Source organism: Odontesthes bonariensis, chromosome 1 (genome assembly GCF_027942865.1).
Source record: "Odontesthes bonariensis isolate fOdoBon6 chromosome 1, fOdoBon6.hap1, whole genome shotgun sequence".
Taxonomy (NCBI): Eukaryota; Metazoa; Chordata; class Actinopteri; order Atheriniformes; family Atherinopsidae; genus Odontesthes; species Odontesthes bonariensis.
In genome coordinates this window covers 21,309,458-21,328,915 of record NC_134506.1, presented here as the reverse complement: position 1 = coordinate 21,328,915, position 19,458 = coordinate 21,309,458, and the positions used below count along the sequence as shown (strand labels likewise).

The 19,458-nt window shown below is 40.3% G+C and overlaps 1 protein-coding gene across 6 annotated transcripts in view; it reads right to left on the bottom strand.

Annotated features, from left to right (window-relative positions):
* The window catches only part of sox6 (SRY-box transcription factor 6), a 130,587-nt gene that overhangs the window by 77,439 nt on the left and 33,690 nt on the right, over positions 1–19,458 (bottom strand). For 5 of the 6 annotated variants that reach the window (XM_075459976.1, XM_075460010.1, XM_075459990.1 and 2 more), the window contains 2 exons: positions 8,504–8,741; positions 4,653–4,863 (listed from right to left, as the gene is read on the bottom strand). In XM_075459976.1, the coding sequence (XP_075316091.1) occupies positions 4,653–4,863; positions 8,504–8,741 (449 nt within the window). The remainder of the gene's footprint in view (positions 1–4,652; positions 4,864–8,503; positions 8,742–19,458) is intronic. The other variant, XM_075459996.1, reaches the window with a different exon arrangement.

Genomic DNA, 19,458 nt, shown 5'->3' with positions numbered 1-19,458 from the left:
CAGCAGGAGCTGTGACACTGACAGGGAACAGTGTTACAACAGAGTCAAGAGTTCATCAGTGCTAATCAGACCACAGGCTTAGAGCTGATCCTATTCTCTTCCGAACCTTTCACCCATCCCTGAATCTCATTACATGGCATGTTGTAATAGCAGATAATGACCTGGGTCTACTCACACAATGCAGATCACTCCCCCACACTCAACCTACTGCACAGTCATTATACAGTGATAATACACAGCCTCACCAGGGGGATTACACTTACAAATAGAGAAGAGGGAGAGGAACACAGGTCTAAGTGGTAACGTGGAACTACATACAATTCACATGTATCACCCTGTGCCCGAAAACAATTAGTATGGTGGCAAACTGAGCTGCTTTCTGTAACAAGTAATGGTTAGGTGACCTGCCGCTGTAATAGGAGAAGTCTTTTCTCAGGAGCCATTAAATATCTTTCTCTCTGAGATTAAAAAGTGGCTGCAGTTTGCCTGGTGGTATGGCTCCCCTTTGCTGAGTTAATTAGCCATGACTCTGTCAAAGAGCTCCAGGTGTTGATTATTCTGTTGGAGCACCAACTCTAGCCACTATACCTTGTCTAAAATAGGATAGAAGTGTAAAAATTAAAAGCTCCTTTTTGTGTGCTTTTTCTTGTACTTATGTCTTGACATATTTTACCATCTCAGTGTCTGTGCTTGCCATTCTTTTCTAGAATTGAAGTTGGCAAAAAAAAGAGGCATAGATATTTACTGATTATACTGTAGCTAAAGATCATATGTAAAAAGTCACTGTTTTCTCAGCATCCTTGGAACTGAGCCAGTTCACTGTCGACATTGTTTCTATGGTAGTCAAAGTAGACAATGTGAAAGGTTCATTTGAATAACAAGAGGCCAGAACATTTATTTAACTCTTTAATTTAAGAACATTCGTCCATCCATTTTCTACACCCGCTTAATCCAATTTAGTGTCGCGGGGGGGGGGGGCTGAAGCCTATACCAGCTGTCATTGGGAGAGAGGCAGGGTACACCCTGGACAGGTCGCCAGTCCATCACAGGCCCACACAAATGAGACAAACGACCGTGCACGCTCACACTCACTCATCGGGACAATTTAGAGACACCAATTAACCTAACAAGCATGTTTTTTAGATGGTGGGAGGAAACTGGAGTACCTGGAGAGAACCCACACATACACGGGGAGAACATGCAATCTCCACACAGAAAGGCCCCAGCCGGGAATCAAACCTGGAACCCTCTTGCTGTGAGGTGACAGTGCTAACCACCACATCACCGTTCAGCCCATTTAAGAACATATTCACTCATATCGTAAAAAAGATCTGACAGAAACTACCCCCCGCCAAAAAAACAAATAAAATACACACACACAAGCACAAACACTACAAAACTTGTGAAACTTTCAGTCCTGGGTGTGCTGGCAAGTCAGTACTAAGCTCAGGAAAATCCCTAAAAGCTGCGACAGGAGGCTAAAACCCAATTATATGTCCTTGTCTTGGGGACGATCATAAAGACTCAACACACAAGTATTTCTGTGTTGACTTGCACAGTATTGATTCATACTTTAGTGCATTATATAAAACTGTTCTAATTGCACGTGAATCAAAGCAAGGTCACCTTGGGTTTTTATAATGGTGGCTATTTTTCTTTTTACCCTTATACATAATACTGACATTTTTAACTCTTGACAAGTGCTGTCTGGAGACTTATCCATAAGTAATGCATTTACAATACCAAGTAAATAAACATGGGGCACAATCGTTAGCCCTGCTGGCAACTGGGCCTAATAGAGCTTTTACAGCAAAGGTGACTATTCAGCTAAATGCAGTGCTCACTGCTGGTAGGACATTTTCATTCATTAGCACAGTCACAAGCACTTAAAGCACTTTAAGGACCAGAGATGGAGAGTAAGGGTGGAAGGATAGAGAAGGTGAAAGGGTACAAATATAGAGAGATGGAGGGATGGAGGGGTGATACTTAGAATATTGTGAGACTCTATTGTTGCAAGGTTTATTAGGCATTGTGGTAAATGAGGAAATGTAGCCAATAATTGAATTAAATTAAGGCGGACAATGTTAATGGAAGATGTCAATGTATTGCTTTCCATTAATTTCTGCACTTCCTTATCTGTTAATTTTTACTGAAAGGTCAATATATCAAAATCACAAAAAAGAGCTTTGTTTTACTCTACTGAAATGGTGAGGCCACTATCACAGCACTGTAGAGGTGATCGGCGTGTCATATTTATCACAGCTGAAGACATAACATTAAGTTACAACGATGCATAGAAAAAGTTCTAAAGTATGTCTTGGAGGCTTGTCAAATCAAGCGTCTACATGTAAGTTTAAGTGGGATTTAATGTTCCAAATATGAGCAACATACTGCAAAGAAAGTGCCCCACAGACCATTTGTTTTTCTTTACTTCGGGTCATTGTGTTTATCTTCATTTTATAGGGACAATGAACCATCTTGACCTGACAAGGAAACTCAGAGAAGAATGTTAGCAGATGGCGAAGAGTCTCGGAGGAGCCCTGTGATTCCAACCAGGCAGGCACCAAAGCGTCAAAATTAGACACAACAGTTGTCATGTGTAAATAAGCTTTATATTTAGCTCTATGGTTGCTTGCGACACATTAGAAAACATCATTAAGACCGCAAATGACTTCTCCAACATTTATGTGTGTTCTTTAATGAGTTAATCCAGCCCTTTCCAGTTACAATAGTCTGCCTCTCCATAAACAAAGACATGATATTATGACTTCTCAAAGGTTTATGTGAAGTTTTCCACAGGCAGCTCCAAAGAGTCCCCCTCCCTCCATTTTACAGTAATCACTGATCATCATCACTGAAGCTTCCTCGAGTGCTCTCAGGAACAGAGTACCTCTCGGCTCTTGCAGCACGGGGACAGCAGGCTGAACTTTGTGAGCCTCTTGCCTTCTCCTGTGTTCCCTGCTTAGAAACTAATTTCCTCCAACAAGGGAGTGTATTTTGGTGGTGATGATACACAGTGCATGAGGCAGATCGAGTCACTATTATTAACAGGAGATTAAAACAGCTGTATGGCACTCCAAAGCACCCACTCCTCCCTGCGCTAACATACGGCCCTGGATTACAAGCTCCACTTGACCATTTAAATTACTGCAACAACCAGCCTTCACCAGCTGGGTCTCATTACCATAAGGCCCACTGTCGCTGCCGAGAGCGCTGCCGATCTTGCCATGAAAATCAACTCCACAAGAAACAAGACATTTGAAATAAAGCTTTACCATATGGTAGAACAAAGAAGTGGCAGTAGAACTACTTCCTAGAAGTAGAAACTCTTAACTAACCAGATATTGTCGTGTACGGTGATGAGTGGCATTCTTGCGTACTTACTGCTCTAGATCTAAGCCCATTTTCTAGAAAACCAGAAGCAAGAACAAAACATATCCCTAAGACTCATGTCTGCTAATGTGGTAGAAAACAGAAGAATGTGGAGGAAAAAAAAATCCAAGAATCTAGGGACATATGAAAACTTAATAATCGAGTAATATCTAACTCTGAACTGTGACTGGATTCTTTAATTGCTTGTGCAACTAAACCTTGAGGGCTCATTTTGACTGATTTCAGTTATCTACACTTCTGAGTTTTTGAGAAGATCTCTAATTTAATGGTGTTCAGTGGAAACTGGACTGATTGCTCTGTCGGGTATGATTCAAACAACAACACAAACAATCAGTCATATCAGGATGTGGCTTAATGATTATGTGGTGGGAGGCCTGTGATGTTCTGACACAAAGATCGCCACATGCACACTTAAAAAAAGAAGTGGCAAATTATTTTTAGGCTAACAGAGGTCTAATTTATTCGTCTGATGAAGTGCTTAAGCTAAGAGCTCCCCAGACAGTAAATGAGACACATGGATTCCCAAGGGGGTTTAACATTTGATTGGATGTAGTTATATTACTACAGCCCTAATTAAGAGGGGGGATGTGTTTCAGTAGCTCTTTCAAATATTTGTTTTTCCGCCATACTCTTGATAGACTGCAGGCTGTAGAAGGGAGAGCCAAGCAGGGTGAAATGGGTGCAGATATGACATAGACCTAACAGTCTTATCACGGAAAGAAAGATTTCTTTCTCTGTGTGTCTCTGCTGTTTTGAGTAAAGATGAACTAATTAGGCACATTAAACGGGAAGGGAAGGGAAGGGAAGGGAACAGGAATCCTTCGAAAAGGGCTTGGTTTGTTTGTGGGAAGCGAACTTTGATGAATAACTGTAGAGAGTGAAAAGTGTTTTGTGTAGCAAAATAAAAAGAGGTAATGTTCCTGGCATCAGGTCAGCACTATGAGTTTTATAGTCAAAGAGTTTTCCTTGGCATGGAGGAGGACCACACTTATGCTGAGGTGCACTGCCACACAGTCTTTGTCACATTGGAGGAGGTTCAGAACAAACTGGAAATACAGTAACGTCAGTATTCCCACTTTGTGTGTGCACGCATGAGTGTGTGAGACCAAGAGATACAAGAGAAAAGAGGCAGACACTCAGGAAGCGAGAAAAAGGTAAAAAGAAAGAAGGAACATTTGTGAAGATCAGGCACACTTAGGAGGAAGACAGCATTCCTTCACTCATTCACCAGACACACACACACACACACAGAGTCGTACCGTCTTGCTCTGTCTTTGTCATCTCCTCCAGCTTCTTCTGCTTCAGTGTGTCCACTACGTCTGCCAGGCTTCCTTTGCGGCGCTCTGGAGTTCCAAAAGCTGATCCACACAGCAGGTCACTTCGCTCCCGGGCCCCCTCCTCAGGCTTGTGTGGGGAAGTCGAATTGTTCCGGAAGGAGTACAGGGAACATACTTTATTACTGTCAGATTCCTGTAAGACATACAAAAAAGTTGGGAGGGGAAGCAACATGGGATGGTTATTAAATGAGAGTGTGTTCCTGTGCTCTGTCAGAGCTCCATTGAGCGTTTTGACAGTTTTTCATTCAAATTAGGTGATTGCTAGGTTTTTGCGGTTCAGGGGCGATTTGGCCAAATCAAATGGGTCCTCTCTGGCTTTTCAAACAACAGCCTCTGTATTTTCAACAGCGCTTGCTTCTCCGGTAAATGAGATATGACAAGTGAAAAATTGAGATGAAATGATGAGGTACACTTTCATCGGGCATTTCCATAATGTGCTCAGGCTTTACTATTCATCTACACAAACTACACAGAGAAACCTCCCAACTATAATCTCTCAAATTGCTGTTGAGAGTGCATTTGTGTTCGGGTGACTGCTGTGTAATTTGTTCATTTTCTACTGGAGACTTATTCTCAGTTGAGTGACTTGAGCATTCGTAAATCTGCGTCCTGTCTCAAGCTGTTGTTGTTTTTTAGTCCCACCTGTGTATGGTTTAGTATTTAACTAAGGGTCCTGTCTCTGGCTGACTGACTGAGTGCTCCCTGTGCATAAACAGAGATATGAAGGAAACTGGGAGAAAAATGGGGGAGGAGAATACTCTGCGCATGGGAGCATATAGTCAGCGTGCAGACTGTGGCTGAGGCTTGCGACTGACAGAAGGTGGTGTTAATTATGGTTTGTAGAGTCTGAGAAAGAAGAAGGTAGCTAAGCAGCCAGGAGTTGCAGTTTTTAAGGGGGAACAGTTATCTCTGATTTAAACTTTGGCCCACATAGTCCAGAGAATTAACATGACACACATTTGTAACCAACACATGCTCCACATAGAAAACTATAAGAGAGGGTATTGTGGCATGGTTAAATGATACAACCATATCTGGAGTCATTGGCAATTTTCAGCAAAAAGTCAGGAACGCTGTAAACTGAGCAGGAATGTTAACAGTGCCAATATCTCATCCCTGTGTGGCATGTCGAGCTCGAGGCAGACTTGCAATGGAGTGTAGGGTGGTCTGGTACCAAGCGCCAGAGTAGCACGGCCGAACGGTCTCCTCTGCACCTCCCTGGCTCTGCGCTAGATGATTATGCAGCGTGGCAGAGACAGTGAAGAGCGCTTGAGGGAAGTGGAGCAGTGCTGGGTTAATCAGCTGGCCTGGGTTCAGGGCACAGCCCACAAAGACGCATGGCACAGTAATAGAGTCAGGTAATCAGCAAGGCAACAATCATGCTTCCATATTTTGACTTTCCCTTTTCTTTTCTCATGCTCTCGTTTTCCCTATTCAATTTACGGCTCCTCTCTTTCACCTTTTTTTTTTCTTTCTACTTTTTTGGCATATACCTTTATACCCCTGTAATGTTTAATGTTTATTTGATGGCTTCTGGCATTGTTTGCCTAAAAAAGGATATCAAGAGTTGACTGCTACACAAAACATAAAATCTATTTTGTTGAACTCTCTTTCATTCTTTTAATATATTATAGAATACTAATTAAGTTGTCGAAAACAAGAAGAACTGTGCTGCACTTATGATTCATTTCTTGAAATATGGTGGATGATCCCCTCATATTTTATCCTTCCTGTCTTTTAATCTTTTTTAACCTTTTGGGACATTTTACTCAATTCTAAAGGGATGCTGAATAAATATTGCTTCAAATCAAAGACAGTTCTCAAATCTGTACATGGAATCAGAGGTCTGGCTGTAGCAAAAATAGGAAAAGAAATAGTCACAATATAAAATCTATGAGTTCAATAAAACATTAATTGCAGTTATATTATAAACTTCATTATGTTTTTGTTTTAAATCAGAAAATTAAGAAAAATCCTGGTGGTGTCTTCCTGTAACGTGCAACAGATGATTATAAACTGAGGAATCCTTTGCATGCGGATTAGTCTCACTATCATCTTTACAGTCCAGCATCATGTGGGGTAGTCTGCTTCAGAAGCTATTCGCCTGCGTGTTCACGTATATGTTGTGCTGCAATTTTGAGGGTCTCAGTAGCCAACTGCAGAGCTACTTCAGAGGCCCTCTGGGTCTCTTTACCACAGACCCGTCTGTCATAGACAACCACCTGCCTCCTATGTCTATAGCCCACAAGAGCCCGTGCTCTTCCTCGCTCTGCTCACATCAAAGCAACTCAGCACTCAGAATGTACAGCATCTGGGGTCTTGCTGCTCATGTAGCCCACACATAATGAGATAAATAGCACATATACGATAAAGTCGAGACATTTCTTTAACAGCGACAAGAGTCCAAGGCAAGCACACAGAAGCAGATAAAACCACATTTCCTTTTCATCTGACGTGATGTAATTTTGTGTGCAATCATTCAAAGAAGGGTTAGAAATTCTCTTTTTGACCTAATAATAGCTCATGGTTTAGTGTTTGGCAGAGTTCTCTGTTTGAAGACCCCAGAATCCCTGAGGTTTCACGGCATTAGGGGACCATGGGGTTTGCGGGCCTGGGGATAGAGTATCTGCTGAGCTTATTTGTATAAGCCAGAAACAATGAGTGCTTGCTCTGCTTGGGAGGACAGTAAGACAGTAGTATACACTAATAAGTTTGAGACAGTCTTCCATGACAAGGTTTTCTATTTATTCCCAAAACCTTCAGATTTCTACCACAGATGCAAGTATGACTAAATTGTTTTGAGTTTGTATTTAAAAAGTTAACCAAACTTTTTTTTCACTTCAGAGGTACCTGAGTAATTTACTTCCTCATATTACTTCCAACGGAACGTCATTGTTTTCTGGAGATGAAAGTGTTTGGTTTCAGATTTTATAAGGTTTACTAGGGGTGGGCGAAAAAAATCGATTCATGTACATATCGCGATTTTTTTATGGGATGATTTTAAAAATCGATTTTTCTCCCCTAAATCGATTCTATATATATTTTTTTTTTTTTTTACCCTTGTCCTGTCCAGCATTATGGCAGCAGAATTGTAATCTGAATACCGTTTATGCTAAACACATTTGCTATGCCAAGGGAAGCTTTATTATATTACATCATATCTGTGTCCAGATAAACTTCATCAATTCATCACATTAAGTTATGTTAAAACTAGCCCATATTTGTGCTGTGTGGACATTTCAATTCATTTTGTAACTGTAAACTTTAAAAAATGCCTCTTTTTGTCTCAGTTGAAATAAATGTCAGCTGCTGGACTAACTGACACAGACTGATGTGCATTGTTTATGGGAACGACATTCATTCTAGAAGTGTATGATTCAACTTGTTTGTTTTTTTAAGGAGGAAGAAAATTGCAATTACTGATTATATCGATTCGCAATACTTGGAGAATCGCAATTATCAAGAATCGTGATACAAATCAAATCGGCACCTTAGAATCGTGATACAATCGAATCGTGACCAAAGCATCTCGTCCCACCCCTAAGGTTTACTATATGTTATTTAATCTCACCACCAATGATGATCTTGCATTATGAGTGAAACAAGCTATATGAGCTATTTTAATGGGATAAAATTGTTTTTTTTTGTATCTGCATGAAGTTGCTTTGTAGGAATCTAGCAGACTTTTGAAATCTCTGGCATTGCTGGTTAATCAGCATCAGTAGGGCTTCTGTTTTTTTTTTTTGTTTCTATGTACAGTATGCATGTCTTACCATGCGCTGCTGTGCTGACACCAGGCTGTCCCAGTCGCTCTCTGATGGTACACTGCTGAGCGGCTGCATTTCATCAGGGGCTTTTCCATGAAGCAGACTGTGCAGAGGCAGCTGTGGCATGCCATGGGCCTCTGCACTCTCCTCTTTCTCCCAAGATAAGTGCTCCTGACTCATGGCATCATCACCATCGACCACGGAGGCGAAAGGAGACGTTGCTTGCTTAGAAGACATGACTCTGCTGCAGAGCAAAGAAAAGAAAGAAAACAGAGTACAGAAAAAAGGCATTAACTTGTGAGGAATGCTGTTTCCTTTGAGTTTGCATCTGAGCAAACTGAGATGAATGCTCCACCTGACTTGGCCTGGAGCCTCTGGCCCAAAACCCAAGAAAGGAACTAAGGCCAGAAAATCAAACTGACATGGATTCGTCCTTCAAACATTCTGATTATTTATCAGTTTTCCAACATGTCCAATTATGAAATACTTTGAATGGTGATGTGACAATGGTCTGCCAGGCCAACAAATCCCACTTAAGCATAAAACACTTTTACTTAAAAACCAAAAGCTGAGGAGGATATTCATAAATCTGTCACGTGCTTTCATGAATCTTACAGTGAAGAGTGTACTTGACATATCAGGTGCTAAGGAAACCTAATGTTAATTCTAATTTCTTTTTCTTCTTCGCCTTTTACAACCCAACCGTTTTTGGTGTTCAATTTATACAACCAATTCCACTTTTTTCTCACAATTAATGAGACTGCACCCATGCTGTGTGTTACAATGAATGAAATTAAGCACTGTGCCGGCAAATCTAATTATGCATTTGGTATTAAATTAAAAAGGGAATAACATGGCCTTCATATGATGTGAAGTGGAGAGATGCAGCTGTAGCATATTTAACTCATAATCTGCTTTTCCCCAAGCTGTTGCTCTGTTTATTTTTCTCAGCTGGAGGATTTTGACCATTAAGATATAAACTGGGACTACTTAGGGCTCAATCTTCTCTGGAGAATGAATGCATGTGCATGAGAGGGAAAGAAAACTTGATTTGGTGGGGTGAAGTCAGTTATTTGTGTCCGTATGTGACTAAACACTCACAGTACTTCTTGTGGTACATTTCATCACTGATGACCATCTGCCCTATTCTCCTGCTTTATCCACAGGGGTCAGTGTGACAGCACTTTAGTTCCACCCTTAGCTTGCTGGTGGGGGTGACGGGTTCTCAAGGTTGAGGCAGAGTGTGGAGCGACGGTGTCCTTGCACTCTGTTGAGAGCCAGCCACCACGAGATGGGCAAAGATATGTTCCATTTAAAAATGGGTATTTTACAAACAAGGTGTTTGGGTCTGATGGTCCGTGGTCTTACCCAAGAAAACCTGACTTATAAAGATGTATTATTTCTGCACAAACTTTGGTGAATTGTTTTCATCTGTCACTATTGAAGTTGAGATTATTGTCACCTAGATTATTGTGAAAAGTGCTGTGAAAATGGCCCAAAGCAACATTGAAAGACAGTGAAAATGAAAGTTTAAAACCTAAAATGACTTAAAACACAGAGGTAGATAGTATAATATTTAAATTGATAGAATAGGTTTGCTGAAGTTGTAGTTCGAGCGGAGCTTAGATCTACAATCTTATTTGATAAATAGTAGGTATAGCAGAGAGATTTACCAGAGAGAATTAACGCTGAATCTAACATAATTCAGAAATGAATTATTATTCAAAAAGGTGCACCTGTATAGCCAAATCCAACCGTCTCTATGCAGTACCCTTCTCTTTTGCTGCTTTCCATTAGCTCACTTGCACTCCCCCATAATAACTAACAGTCCTGCTTAGTGGAAAGCCACTGAAACAATGGTTGTTCAAGTTAATATGATGTGGATCTGCAGCTTTAGAAACATACCATAATTCAGATAGCGTGTGGACTGAGTCTGACTACCTGTTTGTCTCTCTCTGTTTATAGAAGTGTTGTCGGCTGTGTTTTTAGTGGGACTTTGCTCTCAATTTTAATCAGCCATTAAATTGTTTCCTGCAATTATATCAAATAGAACATGAGCTCAAAATTGTGTTCTGTTAATTGAAAATCAAGAGTTAGAGCAAAGTTCAGAGCACGCATTTAATAGTAAGTAGAGTGTGTCGGTGTGGGGGGGGTGTGCGTGTGCGTGTGTGTGTGTGTGTGTGTGTGTGTGTGTGTGTGTGTAAGTGGTAGGAGTAGTCCATTCATGTAGATATTTTTTATTCATGTACCCAAAAAGCTCGAGCCTGAAGTGCAACAAGCACCTTGTCTTCAATGGAGTGTGAGAGTGAAACAAAGCACTGCTTTTGTATTACACAGTAAATCAAGTGGTATTATTTTACCACTAAAATATTCAGTCTCTCAGGCACTTTTACTTTGGTCTCCAGCCATCAGTCAAACTGCTGAGGCGTGAGCGAGAGAAGAGGATAGACAGGGAGAAACGAAGAGAGGGAGCAGTGGAGACTCCATCCTCCTGTAACATGTGTCTACAGCAATCTTGTTAAAGAATGCAACAGATCTGCAGCAGGCTCCATAACAGTATTTGTCAGCAGGAGTTAATAATTTATTAGCAGTGCTGGGAGGGCTGCGCTCAGGCAGCTAAAGAGTGCGGAGAAATCCTTCTACCCCACCCCCACCTCTGACAAGCCTCATACAATACTACCTCATATTATTGAAAGGGAAAAGGGGAAGTGTGGCAATAATTCTCTGAAAATATCTGAGGGCAACCGTATAGGGTTTTATTCCTCATATTCAGAGCGGGGATCAGAGATCCGAAGGGGATATATGTGCAATAGATCAGCACAGACACAAAAAAGACTTTTGATGTAGTGTAAATAGCAGAATTCAGCTTAATTTGGGCTCTATGAAAGCATGTAGAATTTGATCAAATTTTCTGATGGAATACCACTGTTGCCAGCCGTGCTGCCAAAATAAAATCTACAAAACAGCCCTGTTTGTACAACCGCAGTGTATTCTTGCAATAACCTCACTCACATCAATAAAAAAAAATAGTTTTGCTGAAAAATAGGCTCAAACTTTTAAACATACTGTACTTAACATTGAAAATAAAGTGAGCTGAAAAAGTAGCTGCGCTACTACAGAATAATCATAGTCAAATTTATGATGAAGAGCATGATACACTGCCATCTTGTCATGTTTCTTAAAGACAAAGCCCCTGTTACTTTGAAGACTTGAGGCAGGGTCAAATAGAAAAGTGACCTGGCCTATATATAGCTGACAATATTGCGCACATTTGAAGGATTAGGACTTAAGTTCTCCAGCCATGGGCTCACATGGCCTGGAATGCTTTGAGTCATGAATTGTTCCCTGAGATAATGTTTCATCATCGTGCAAAACAACCTCAGCTTAATTGGTAAGTATTAGAGAGGTGTTGTGCACTGCTCATCTCGGGGGGTCTTGTGACTGCTGGGCCATGTGTCCCCTGCTATCCCATTTCCTCTTTCATCATAAAAGGTTCTGACCGGCTTTCACCCGCTCTCTCTGCTCTGTCACTCTGTTTACCTTTTATAGACAATGGTGATAAGTAACTCCACACCGCCTGCCCCACTGACCCATCCCACCCACTAATGTGGCTCAGTGCTGATGTCTTGCACCTTCAAATTTTGATCATAAGCCCTAGCATTCACATGTTTCCCGTAGACCAAGCTAATAAATTAATAATTCAAATAAAGGCTACTACAAAAACAAACAAACAAAAAACAGTCTGCGTGCATAGGAGAGCTTGTCCTCAAACATAAACAATACACAAACAGATTTATTAGATGAAGGAAAAGAATATTAGATGGATTTCAAATATATGCCATGAATCTACAAGCAAAAAAGAACAAGCAGTCAGTTAAAAAAAAATGTTAAGTGTGGACTGTTTTAATAGAGCCAATTAACAAAGTAGCTATAAATTTTTCTGAGTCGTGGTCACCAACTCAAAATAAATCTTTGTGGAAGAAAGCACAAACAAAACCCGTTGCATTGTGCGAAAGAAAAATTAGGAGGAATAGTATTAAATTTGCTGTGTTATGATCATTCTTTGGTGTCAACGAGTATTAGCCATGTTTATTCTCTAGAAGTAGAAACAGCAGGTCATTCACATGATTAGTCATTTTGAATTTAATTTGCTTAAGTGTTTACATCTCCCCAGATGCAGAGGAATTTGTTTTCCTCTAAAAAAGACAAAAAAGTACCATGAATGAGCATGAAAACTTTTGTGCACCATTACAAAATTTGCATAAAAAAAACATGGATTAATACCCGACTACAATAGTTGTATTTCACAGTTCTTGTAACGTATTCTGTGCACCAAACAAGCACTTACAGCAAAACTTAAAATAAATCACAAACACAATGAGCTAACCCTTTAGACTAGGAAGGTGGAACTTAATAAAAAGACGAGCGTTAGGACATGAGAACGTGTGTGCGCATGTCTGCCAGACAGTTTGATTGTGGGAAAATCATCTGTGCGTTTCCCTTCAGGGGTTCCTTGTGTTCTAACAGGTGTCATGGTAGGGTTCCTCTGGGTTCTTCACCTGCCATAATGAGATATTACTACCTGACAGCTCCCAGCTGGAGGAGCACTGACACAGAATCCACCGTTTAGCACAATTAAATTATCACCCTCCATTGTGATTGTGCCATGCTGGGGAGCAGCCAGTTTACTGGATAGATAATCAACCCATAATATGAGCTGTATACTGCACACTGTGTCTTTTTCATTAGACACAAACCCAGAGTGTGCATGCACATACACGTTAGTCTCTTGTGCGATTCCTACAAATTTTCTACAAAGGAGGTGAATCAGAAAAATATGCTTTTTACCAGTCAGTTTTGAGGCAGCACACAAACTGATCAGCAGACAAAGTAATTACGCCTAATGATACTGAAATAAAGTAAATGGCTGAGGAAATAAAGATTTTTCCAACTATCAGAGACAGATATTGTTGACCTTCCCTTGCAAAAAGTCAACTCAATTACGGCAGCACTTCATCCTCACTTCACATTCTCTCCTGATACCTTCTCCATTAGAAACTGCCAGAGTTGCCACAGTTAAAATCCACACTCAAATGATAGCCACCCAGAGCAAATTAAGCAAGCCACCTGAAGTGCACACTTTACATATTGAGCAGAGCATTGATAATTACTTTGCAGGGTAAATTATTTGCAATAATATGCTGCTAGAGGAACTGCCTTGTATCTCACTTTAAACACTTGTGCAGCTGCCGTGAGAGCGTGGTTGGTGTCCTTGGCCCCCCACGCAAGGCAAAGGCAGATGCAGGTGTGAGAGTGCTTAAGTGTCCCTGTCTGGCTAATCGGGAAGGGTCGATGAGCACTCACAAACTGAATCTTTCGTCTCTCTCCTCCCTCCTCTCGTCTTCCTCCGGTCCCCTGTTCAGTCATTTTTTCTGCTCCCAGGACACAAGCTCAGAGCTTGATGGCATAACAGCCTGTCAGTTCATCAAGACACACACATTTCCTCATGCGCATGTTCTTTAAAATGAATGACAGCAGTCCAAAAAATTCACACAGCCTTTTTTTGAGCAAAATTATCCATTTAAGGAAATTCACACACCAGAAGAGTCAATGTCAGTCTCAAGAAAACTGTTTTAATAACTTCTTTTTAACTCCACTTTGTGTTTTTAGTGTTCTTTCTCTGGGCTTTCTGTTGCTACTGTTGCACTTGAGTAAATCCCTCAGTAAGTCAAGACATCAACCAACACACCCCTATTTGATGAGCAACAGTGGAGCTTTGTGGCTTGCCTCACAGTCGACAGTAAGTTATGAGCCCTTTGTGAGCAGGAGAAGGAAAACAAGGATTGGAATTTGGCAGGAACATAATAATACAGAAATCTTCTGTTTGTGGAACCTGAAATTTTCATGGAAACAATCAAGCATTGTTGAAAGAAAGAAAAGCAATGGTGACAGATGAAATGTAGAGCGGGGCCCCTTTTTGTAAAATGTTAAACAAAGCGCCATTCAGACCCGGTCCACTCTTTCATTTATAAAGATAAGTTCTTCTGTGCACTAGAGAATGCACTTCAACAAATCTAGTGTAATCTCTGGCACAGTTTCCAGAGAAGTAAGAGGAAGAGATGGCACACAAATGACGGGATGCATCTCAAGTCCAAAGAGAGACACAAAGAGTGTAAAAGAAAGACAGAAATCTGAAGAGACGAGAGAAGAAAAGGAGAAAGACTAATTGGCAAAAACATAAAGTCACCATAATCATAGAATTTCAGTCAAATTCTCAAGGACTTGTTATCAAATTAGTTATCAAATTAGTGGGTAATTGTGCTGTACTGCAGGGGAACTATGGACCTCAGTCATTGGTCTTTCTATTGTCAGGTCATCAATTGCAGCTTAAGTGCTAAAATGTGGCAGAACTGGGGTTGGCACAGCTGCCATTAGTTTGCACAATTTAATTGGTAATTCTTAGTAGTACAATTTCCAAAACTGTGCTTTTTTTCTAATTTAGAACACAACATCTGTTAGTATTGCTTGGTGAGGGAAGTGAAGAAATGATCTTTTACACTTCACGGCACTCTATTATTCTTGGGGATGGAAGGACAACAACTCTGTAGCAACAGTTAGACCCACCTCTTATTCTTTGGCTTTCCTCCCAATTTATTCCTGAATAAATTCATTACAAAACTCTCACCCAAGGGAAAGAAAGGTGCCTCCCTCTTGTCCTGGACCTCTTGTTCTTTTTTGTCTTTGGGCCCTTGTGTGTTTTTAAGGACCGTGAAAAGAAGTTAGGGTGGGTAGAGAGTAGCCGCGTTTCATGTGACACGTGAATTGGAAAATCAAAACAGGGGTAGTTCATTTGCTCCACCCAGATGAGGCCATATAGCTGAGCCATGATGAATAGGGGTCAGGCAAGCCACACCTCAAAGATTTATGATTAAGGCTTATTATGTTGGGAAACTGACATTGATTGCTGATTTAAACCACTGAAACCAATTAATTTGCCAGGGCCGAATAGAAAGCATGGTCAACAGCGTGTGTCATTCTGACAGGTTGGATGGGAAGAAGCCGAGCAAAAGTGAACGACTAAATGAATGGCTGGCATCCAGCTCTGTTTGGAGGTGGTTAAAAGTTACAGTGCGTGATTGACAGCTGATACAGAAAAAGAGAAAAATACTGGCTAAAAATGACATCTGAAGAGCAAAACCAGAGGCCCCAGCCACTGATCTGGGTAATTGCCCAAAAATTTGGTTCACAGAAGACATGTACAAGCTGGTGTTTTAGCCATGCTAAAATTGTTTCATTCAAGGGGCAGCACAGAAGAAACCTGAGTAAATGAATGTGAAACATTGCTCTAATAAAATCAGAGAGCTGAGAGACATGGTCAAACAGAAAATGTGCTGTATTTCCACACTGAGGAAGCAGGCACTGTAGTGGATTAAATGGTGACTGAAACACAAAATGCCTCACTGGTCTGCTGCCGACTCAGAGTCTGAATACTCATATTTTGCTTCAACTCCCCTCTTCATTTGCTCAGAGTAAAGCACAAAGATGTGTGTGCCACAAACTATATACTCTACCTAACACAGTCTATTAACAAAGTGATTTTTGTGCTGCGTTCACAACAAATTCCACATTACATTCGGTAGTATGTTATTTTTTCTGTGGTTGAAAGGGGAGGCTTGTGTTTACCAATACCTTTTCCTCTGTTGGTTTCCTTTTATATTCTTTTGCTGGCTTGCTCAGACGACGCATGCATCATGACAGGGTTCCAAAATTAAATCATTAACTAAATTGCTTTCTTAAAAAGCCACAAGTGTGCAGCAGGATTTGTGTGTGTGTGTGTTTGGCTGTGGGCCATGGGTCTCTGGTTCTCAGGCAGCCTCTGCCCCAGCTCTGTTGTGGTTCCCTGCCACCACACTCATTATGCTCAGCCTCAGCTCAGCATGGTGCAGGGCTGCAGCTCACTTCGCCTCACTCACTAGGATAGTAGAAAATAATCTGGTAATCTCAAACTACTCCACCATTTCAACTAGGGCCCCATTCCCACAAAGAGACCCTTTGTCCCTAACAATTCATGACCACCTTCTGGATCTCAAAAAGGAAATCAATCAAAGACACATTAAACATATAAGGCTTTGTTTTTGACGTTTTCTTCTTTTTTCTTTTTCTTTTGATCTCTGGTTTTGTACTCCTCTGCTATCAAAAACAATTCTTGCTGTGACTTTTTAAATAACAACAAACCTGACTCACAGGTAACATATCTACATCTTTACAACATTTATGAACAAGTATAATGAAAAAGAATGTAATTTCCACACAGAAACATAATGAATTTACATAAACATTATGTAACAAACTTTCTGGAAACTTTAGCAATCTGCCTGAGATAGATTTCAATAAACAAAGCAAACAGAATGAAAGGCAAATAGGGAGTGAAGGACAGACAAATATTTGATAAGAGGATAGGGACCGTAGCTGAGCTGTGTGCCAGCGTATCTGAGGACCCCATCTACATACACATACGCACACACACGCCTAACCCTCAACCCTGCTGTCCACTAAGCTAAAGGTAGCAGATGTGTCTTTCACAGCCTGTAGAGTGTGTAACCAGTCTGCAAACAATAGATGGATCTTGACAAAGGTCGCTGCACTTGCAACACACTTTTTACAGTAAAGGGTAGTCCAATTTCATCAGCCACTTCAGTGAATAATTCACTTTTTTCATTTTACAGACCACTAATGCATTTATCATTGAACATAAGCACAGTCCAAAAGTTGTGTATTTTCTGTAAGTGTCTTGCTCAACTGGTCAGCTCTTATTATGCTCTTTGAAGTCCTTTCTAATCCCCTTTAACAAAGTTTAAATTCAACTAAGTGCCTCAGCAACATGAAACAAAACTTCTCTTAGCCTGAAATAAAGCAGGTAGCTGCGACAATTAACTGACCCTAGCTTCCTAACACCTTTCTAATGCATATTTCAACATAGATTTTTTTCATTACAGTCAATGCCAGATGTATGTGTACTGAGAATGGTGTTGTGCAGTCTCTGACAGTCAATAAACCACCCTATCTGGTGTCAGCAGGGCAGCCCCCAGCAAGGCACATCAACTATAAATGGCAGCTACATCATTAAAGCACAAGCTAAAAATACAATACGTGGTTTCTCCTCTTGCCCTGCATTCAAAATTGTGTCTAAAACTTAAGCTGAAAAATCCTGTACGAATAGCTTTGTGTGGAAATTTTTCCTTTTTTTTTTTTCATTTTTGTATCTTTTGAATACCATGTAATAAATGCCCAGTATTTTGACAGCAAAATGCAAAACATAGCATGAAAAACCTTTTTTATTTTTGCTTGCAAGCCAGGTTTTAAGAAAGCTCTCTAAAAGCTATCAAAAGTTTAAACATTTCCCACATCCTCCTCCTGTGGGTGTGCCTGTAAAGTGCTTCACTCCCTCTTTTGAGAACCTCTAAGGAATTGCATCATGGGATGAAGAGGAAGATGGTGGTAGCAACATATTGTAACACAGGGGAAATACCTCATTTTGGTTGATTCATAAACACGTTTGCATTGACCAGCTGGCCATTCAGACTGGTCTGTGCTGGTTGTGTCCAGAGCCAAATCCATTTTAAGGGTACACACATGCACTCACAGTTACACAGATTATAGCATGGCTTTGTTTTAATTCAACCTTTATTGTGTCTATTATCTCTGACTAATATTATTCATTGGCTATCTTATTATCAGAGAGGCTCTTTATCAGAGACTCTTGTTTGATACAGTTAAGAGTTTATGCATTATGGACTGCACACCAGGAGTCAGCAGTGATCTGCATATTCAATAACTTCCGTAATTATATGTGCAATTCATCAGATGGGATGTGATTGCAGGGGAAGTGGAATAGAGTGGAATAGAGAGGAGCAGAGAGGTCTGATTCCTGGAGGACTAAAGTCTAATCACAAAACTAACATGATAATTGAAATCTAAATTGAAAGGCTTAGCTCTCAGGGAGAGTATGTCAGACATGGAGTCTAGAGGAGCTGGTGAGAGCGTAACAGAAGGAAGGAAAGTGACAAGAGGAATTAAATTGAAACAAGACTGTCACAATATGCATGAGAATTTAGGAATTCTTCATACTAATATCAAAACGAGCTCCAAACCTGTCTCTGTAATGCATTTATAAGTTTAACATGCTGCGAGTGAAAAAAACTTTAAATCCATCTGATGAAAACTTTGGTGGAAAAAAAAAATCTGAAATACCTACAGAGCCTTTTAAATGTTTCAGCAGCTTTTCTTCATCCACATTATCATTAGCAACACAAAAAGTATTTAGGATTTTTCACAAATTTAATCTTTGGGACTGAGTTTTGTGTGCATCCATCATTTCAGCATTTATTGAGATTCTTTTCCTCTTTATCGTTTACTTTTTGCACACTGGTTAGTTTTCACAATAAATAAATGAGTAAATATGTTTTGTTTAAGCTTAGATTTAGGTGTCAAATATTAAATAAAATAGTCCTAATTGCATTGACATTACTTCACATTGACCTGAAAGTATGGATTTCTGTTTTTGTTACTTTAACATTTAATGCATTTTTTTCATCAAGATGTTTTCAAAGGAATTCTGAGACAGATGTTTTCAGTTGGTTGCAATCTACAGCTGTGCCACTAGATGTCCCTTAACTTAATACACTGATCCTTTCAGAGCATGACGGGTTGAGTAAGACTACCCTTTTTAAAAGTAGTAAAGGAAAGCTTAAAAAAAACGAGAATATATGGATCTCGTTTTCCTTAATATGCCCGATCCCTTGTCATTGGGAGTCTGGTTCAATAATTGCTCATATCACCCACTGCCATCCTTCTTTGCGTGAGTCGACTGTGGGCTTTAAATTCTTGTGTTTGAGGAGTGAATGAAGTAATTGCTTGACAACATCTGTGTAAAAAAAGGACATATTCCGCATTCTGTTGAA